This window comes from Protomyctophum bolini, assembly GCF_963924005.1.
Source record: "Protomyctophum bolini genome assembly, chromosome: 20".
Taxonomy (NCBI): domain Eukaryota; kingdom Metazoa; phylum Chordata; class Actinopteri; order Myctophiformes; family Myctophidae; genus Protomyctophum; species Protomyctophum bolini.
The window spans coordinates 2560029-2567528 of NC_137881.1; the positions used below are offsets into that span (position 1 = coordinate 2560029).

General features: G+C 49.5%; 1 protein-coding gene across 2 annotated transcripts in view; it reads right to left on the minus strand.

The window, feature by feature from the left end:
* The window catches only part of LOC308335521 (sodium- and chloride-dependent taurine transporter-like), a 56942-nt gene that overhangs the window by 33379 nt on the left and 16063 nt on the right, over positions 1–7500 (minus strand). For both annotated transcript variants that reach the window (XR_013966029.1, XM_080792575.1), the window contains exon 2: positions 358–590. Coding sequence is in view for 1 of the 2 variants with exons in the window: in XM_080792575.1 (XP_080648701.1) it covers positions 358–586 (229 nt within the window). In the remaining variant the exon portion in view is untranslated. The remainder of the gene's footprint in view (positions 1–357; positions 591–7500) is intronic.

Sequence of the window (7500 nt, forward strand, 5' to 3'; positions counted from 1 at the left end):
GTTTACTATATGGTTTATTTTGTTATGTTATTGTGGTTGGTTGTGTTTTCTGTGTTCACCACTATATCTCTGCTGTCGGGAGGAGACCTAACAACTCCAAAATGTTCATTTTTCAGGAAATGAAAAATGTGCATTTTTCAGGAAATAAAGAAAACCTTATATATATTTTTTAAACAAACCGCCAGACGTTCCCTAACCCCTAACCGTAGGGTTTAGTGTGTAGTGTGTAGTGTGTAGTGTGTAGTGTAGTGACCTCACCTCCACCGTTCTTGTAGCAGAGGTAGGGGAACCACCAGACGTTCCCTAACCCCTAACCGTAGGGTTTAGTGTGTAGTGTGTAGTGTGTAGTGACCTCACCTCCACCGTTCTTGTAGCAGAGGTAGGGGAACCGCCAGACGTTCCCTAAACCCACGAAGCCGCCGGCCACGGACAAGACAAAGTCCAGCTTGCTGGCCCACTTCTCTCTGGGAGGATGTTTCCCCTCCGCCTCGTCCTCGGGACGCGTCCCGGGACTCTTCCCCGGGGACGGCTTCAGCGTGTCTTTGTGGAAGTCCTTCAGACACTGCAGCTTCTCCTTCTGAGACATGGTGCTGTGGACAGACAAGGAGACAGAGAGAGTGAGACATGGTGCTGTGGACAAGGATACAGAGAGAGTGAGACATGGTGCTGTGGACAAGGAGACAGAGAGAGTGAGACATGGTGCTGTGGACAAGGAGACAGAGAGAGTGAGACATGGTGCTGTGGACAAGGAGACAGAGAGAGTGAGACATGGTGCTGTGGACAAGGAGACAAAGAGAGTGAGACATGGTGCTGTGGACAAGGAGACAGAGAGAGTGAGACATGGTGCTGTGGACAAGGAGACAAAGAGAGTGAGACATGGTGCTGTGGACAAGGAGACAAAGAGAGTGAGACATGGTGCTGTGGACAAGGAGACAGAGAGAGTGAGACATGGTGCTGTGGACAAGGAGACAGAGAGAGTGAGACATGGTGCTGTGGACAAGGAGACAGAGAGAGTGAGACATGTTACTGTGGACAAGGAGACAGAGAGAGAGTGAGACATGGTGCTGTGGACAAGGAGACAGAGAGAGAGTGAGACATGGTGCTGTGGACAAGGAGACAAAGAGAGTGAGACATGGTGCTGTGGACAAGGAGACAGAGAGAGTGAGACATGGTGCTGTGGACAAGGAGACAGAGAGAGTGAGACATGTTACTGTGGACAAGGAGACAGAGAGAGAGTGAGACATGGTGCTGTGGACAAGGAGACAGAGAGAGTGAGACATGGTGCTGTGGACAAGGATACAGAGAGAGTGAGACATGGTGCTGTGGACAAGGAGACAGAGAGAGTGAGACATGGTGCTGTGGACAAGGAGACAGAGAGAGTGAGACATGGTGCTGTGGACAAGGAGACAGAGAGAGTGAGACATGGTGCTGTGGACAAGGAGACAAAGAGAGTGAGACATGGTGCTGTGGACAAGGAGACAGAGAGAGTGAGACATGGTGCTGTGGACAAGGAGACAAAGAGAGTGAGACATGGTGCTGTGGACAAGGAGACAGAGAGAGTGAGACATGGTGCTGTGGACAAGGAGACAAAGAGAGTGAGACATGGTGCTGTGGACAAGGAGACAAAGAGAGTGAGACATGGTGCTGTGGACAAGGAGACAGAGAGAGTGAGACATGGTGCTGTGGACAAGGAGACAGAGAGAGTGAGACATGTTACTGTGGACAAGGAGACAGAGAGAGAGTGAGACATGGTGCTGTGGACAAGGAGACAGAGAGAGTGAGACATGGTGCTGTGGACAAGGAGACCGAGAAAGAGTGAGACATGTTGCTGTGGACAAGGAGACAGAGAGAGAGTGAGACATGGTGCTGTGGACAAGGAGACAGAGAGAGTGAGACATGGTGCTGTGGACAAGGAGACCGAGAAAGAGTGAGACATGGTGCTGTGGACAAGGAGACAGAGAGAGAGTGAGACATGGTGCTGTGGACAAGGAGACAGAGAGAGAGTGAGACATGTTGCTGTGGACAAGGAGACAGAGAGAGTGAGACATGGTGCTGTGGACAAGGAGACAGAGAGAGTGAGACATGGTGCTGTGGACAAGGAGACCGAGAAAGAGTGAGACATGGTGCTGTGGACAAGGAGACAGAGAGAGAGTGAGACATGGTGCTGTGGACAAGGAGACAGAGAGAGAGTGAGACATGTTGCTGTGGACAAGGAGACAGAGAGAGTGAGACATGGTGCTGTGGACAAGGAGACAGAGAGAGAGTGAGACATGGTGCTGTGGACAAGGAGACAGAGAGAGTGAGACATGGTGCTGTGGACAAGGAGACAGAGAGTGAGACATGGTGCTGTGGACAAGGAGACAGAGAGAGTGAGACATGGTGCTGTGGACAAGGAGACAGAGAGAGTGAGACATGGTGCTGTGGACAAGGAGACAGAGAGAGTGAGACATGGTGCTGTGGACAAGGAGACAGAGAGTGAGACATGGTGCTGTGGACAAGGAGACAGAGAGAGTGAGACATGGTGCTGTGGACAAGGAGACCGAGAAAGAGTGAGACATGTTGCTGTGGACAAGGAGACAGAGAGAGAGTGAGACATGGTGCTGTGGACAAGGAGACAGAGAGAGTGAGACATGGTGCTGTGGACAAGGAGACAGAGAAAGAGTGAGACATGTTGCTGTGGACAAGGAGACAGAGAGAGAGTGAGACATGGTGCTGTGGACAAGGAGACCGAGAAAGAGTGAGACATGTTGCTGTGGACAAGGAGACAGAGAGAGAGTGAGACATGGTGCTGTGGACAAGGAGACAGAGAGAGAGTGAGACATGGTGCTGTGGACAAGGAGACAGAGAGAGTGAGACATGGTGCTGTGGACAAGGAGACAGAGAGAGAGTGAGACATGGTGCTGTGGACAAGGAGACAGAGAGAGTGAGACATGGTGCTGTGGACAAGGAGACAGAGAGAGAGTGAGACATGGTGCTGTGGACAAGGAGACAGAGAGAGTGAGACATGGTGCTGTGGACAAGGAGACAGAGAGAGAGTGAGACATGGTGCTGTGGACAAGGAGACAGAGAGAGTGAGACATGGTGCTGTGGACAAGGAGACAGAGAGAGTGAGACATGGTGCTGTGGACAAGGAGACCGAGAAAGAGTGAGACATGTTGCTGTGGACAAGGAGACAGAGAGAGAGTGAGACATGGTGCTGTGGACAAGGAGACAGAGAGAGTGAGACATGGTGCTGTGGACAAGGAGACAGAGAGAGTGAGACATGGTGCTGTGGACAAGGAGACCGAGAAAGAGTGAGACATGTTGCTGTGGACAAGGAGACAGAGAGAGAGTGAGACATGGTGCTGTGGACAAGGAGACAGAGAGAGAGTGAGACATGGTGCTGTGGACAAGGAGACAGAGAGAGTGAGACATGGTGCTGTGGACAAGGAGACAGAGAGAGAGTGAGACATGGTGCTGTGGACAAGGAGACAGAGAGAGTGAGACATGGTGCTGTGGACAAGGAGACAGAGAGAGAGTGAGACATGGTGCTGTGGACAAGGAGACAGAGAGAGTGAGACATGGTGCTGTGGACAAGGAGACAGAGAGAGTGAGACATGGTGCTGTGGACAAGGAGACAGAGAGAGAGTGAGACATGGTGCTGTGGACAAGGAGACAGAGAGAGAGTGAGACATGGTGCTGTTGGAGGAGACAGAGAGAGTGAGACATGGTGCTGTGGACAAGGAGACAGAGAGTGAGACATGGTGCTGTTGGAGGAGACAGAGAGAGTGAGACATGGTGCTGTGGACAAGGAGACAGAGTGAGACATGGTGCTGTGGACAAGGAGACAGAGTGAGACATGGTGCTGTGGACAAGGAGACAGAGAGTGAGACATGGTGCTGTGGACAAGGAGACAGAGAGTGAGACATGGTGCTGTGGACAAGGAGACAGAGAGTGAGACATGGTGCTGTTGGAGGAGACAGAGAGAGTGAGACATGGTGCTGTGGACAAGGAGACAGAGTGAGACATGGTGCTGTGGACAAGGAGACAGAGTGAGACATGGTGCTGTGGACAAGGAGACAGAGTGAGACATGGTGCTGTGGACAAGGAGACAGAGTGAGACATGGTGCTGTGGACAAGGAGACAGAGTGAGACATGGTGCTGTGGACAAGGAGACAGAGATAGTGAGACATGGTGCTGTTGGAGGAGACAGAGAGAGTGAGACATGGTGCTGTTGGAGGAGACAGAGAGAGTGAGACATGGTGCTGTGGACAAGGAGACAGAGAGAGACAGACAGAGAGAAGGTAGCAGCTTGTCCTTCTGAGACATGGTGCTGTTGGAGGAGGACAGAGAGAAGGTCACTTAGCAGTCCAGAGACATGTGCGGGGGACAAGGAGACAGACACAGAGAGAGAGGTCACTGGTCACTGAGACATGGTGCTGATGGAGAGGACAATGAGACAGAGACAGAGACATGGTCACTTAGCAGTCCAGAGCCATGGTAGCCTGACACAGTTTAACGTCATTATTCTGCTGCCAGGTGTGTATCCAAACACCAAGCCAATATGAGGCCACATAGGGCCGTAACACCCGTCTGTAAAACAACTGCCCTCTCCAGACCACGAATGCAGCAGGCGTTCAGCTCTGCAGGCGAGACCACTGTGGACCCCTAACCCTAGAGCGTTAGGGTTTAGTTTGTAGTGTGTAGTGTAGGCCGCTGTGGACCCCTAACCCTAGAGCGTTAGGGTTTAGTGTGTAGTGTGTAGTGTAGGCCGCTGTGGAAAGACATGCTTTCAGCTCTGCATGCGAGGCCGCTGTGGACCCCTAACCCTAGAGCGTTAGTGTGTAGTGTGTAGTGTGTAGTGTAGGCCGCTGTGGAAAGACATCCTGAAGGAACCAGTGTGATCCCGTCTACAAGCAGCCCACTGTGCCTGTCTGTCTGTCTGCCCGGCGGTCGTAAACGGCCTCCAATAGGTCTAGGATCTCCCTCCATGCTGGCTGTAGAACCCCTCCTCCTCCTATCCACTCTATATGTTCAGTAGTTCAGCCGTGACGTGAGCCAGAGATATACTTCCAGGGGGTCCTATACTTTTGTGTCGCTTTTGTGTCCCCGTAGAGTTATACTGTGTCCCCATAGAGTTATACTGTGTCCCCATAGAGTTATACTGTGTCCCCATAGAGTTATACTGTGTCCCTCCGTCGGACTAAATCTGAGAAAACATCTCAGAGAAAACTGACAAAGCTACTGCTCTCCCACATCTGGCTGTGACAGGCCGTCTGCCCCACACTGAATACTATCCCCATTTTATGTCATTGTGTCAACTAAATCCTCACTAATTGAAACTAGATTCAACATACTCAAGCCTGCACACATTCTAAATATTGAACTGAGCAAATGGACTGTTACCACCCTTCAATAATAATGATAATAATAGTCTTTATTGTCTCCACATCTTGTATTTTCTTTGTCATGGACACTTGTACAAAACATTAATAATTCTACTCGAGGTTGGAAGCATTTTTAACCCTCAGTGGCTTCCTTTCTGAACAATAACGCCATTGTGAAAAGATTCATGCGTTTGACATATTTTCAGGTGGGGGTCGGCGGCCAATTACATTATAATCTCGGGGATTCCTTGACATGAAAATGTTTGAGAACGACTGACATATAGAAACACAGGTTTTTTTTCAGAAAACATTAGAAGACATTAAGTAGAATCGCTCCCAGGTCAAAATGGGCGCAGAGATGTAACTCAATAGATTATAAACCTTTCTCACACTCTCACGGCAACACTATCTTTACTCAAACACAAGCTTTTAAAGCGTTTAATTGGCCCAATGCCACCAACCAACCAACCAATGCCTGTAGGAGGAAAAGCTTCACTGGGTCTTTTGTTGATTCTGTTGCAAAATGATCACCTAACACATAACAAACCTTGAACCACCGGAGAGAGAGAGCAGAACATCTGTGCCAGAAAAATTAAGAAAACAAATCCACCTTTTGTGCCTTGAACTGCTTGGCCCCCGATGTGTGCAAAAAACACTTTGTGTTACTGAAGACACACTGTATAGCGATGATTACTGTCACAATATAGAGCTATTTAACACTGTTACTGAACACACACTATAGCGATGATTACTGTCACAATATAGACTTAGAGCTATTTAACACACACTCTATAGCAATGATTACTGTCACAATATAGAGCTATTTAACACACACTCTGTATAGCAATGATTACTGTCACAATGTAGAGCTATTTAACACTGATACTGAACACACTCTATAGCGATGATTACTGTCACAATATAGAGCTATTTAACACTGTTACTGAACACACACTATAGCAATGATTACTGTCACACTATAGAGCTATTTAACACTGTTACTGAACACACACTATAGCAATGATTACGGTCACACTATAGAGCAATTTAAAGTTACTGCGCGTGCGTGCGTGTGTGTGTGTGTGTGCCAGAGGGGGCTAGACGTCGTGGCAACAAGGACACATGGGATAAACACACTTCCTGTTGTCATTAACCGTTTCCTTGCCTGAACACTGTCTGTCTGTCTGTCTGTCTGTCTGTCTGTCTGTCTGCCTGCCTGCCTGCCTGCCTGCCTGCCTGCCTGCCTGCCTGCCTGTCTGCCTGCCTGCCTGTCTGTCTGCCTGCCTGCCTGCCTGCCTGCCTGCCTGCCTGCCTGCCTGCCTGTCTGTCTGTCTGTCTGTCTGTCTGCCTGTCTGCCTGCCTGCCTGCCTGCCTGCCTGCCAGTCTGCCTGTCTGCCTGCCTGCCTGCCTGCCTGCCTGCCAGCCTGCCTGTCTGCCTGTCTGTCTGTCTTGCCTGCCTGCCTGCCTGCCTGCCTGCCTGCCTGCCTGTCTGTCTGTCGCTCAGATGTAGCAGAGTAGAAGTGTGTACACTTCAAAGAATGTACACACACCCACGCACACGCCATTTTGGCCAATCAGACGTCAGCATGACTGATGACTCTGTGAAAAGGGGTGGGGCAGACAGGTTATGATGAGGCCTGTCCGTCACAGTGTGATTATGTAACCACGACAGCAGAATGGTGACAGAACATGCAAATTCACATGGAATTCAAGGACAATGCCCCCCCCCCCCCCCCCCACCCCCTCATTAAGACTATTAAGACGGAGCGATATGATTGGACACAGCGTTAGGTAGGGATCAGGCTGACTGGCAGCTGTAAATTTCCACGAGAGAGAGAAAAAAGAGAGAGAGAGAAAGAGAGAGATGGAGAGAGTTGTCTGTCTGTCTGTCTGTCTGTCTGTCTGTCATGTTCAGGTTCATTTATTTGTTTGTCCCCGTGGGGCGATTTGGTTTACAGCAAGGCATAACACAGGCAGCTAACATGAAACACAAAAACACAGTAAAAAGGCACATAATACACATAGAACATTTAAAACAGGATGGCAGTTCAAGGTATCAGTGTAACATTATAATTCATAACTTTTCCAGAAAGTTGTATAAAAAATGAATACAATTAATACAAATCCAATTTAC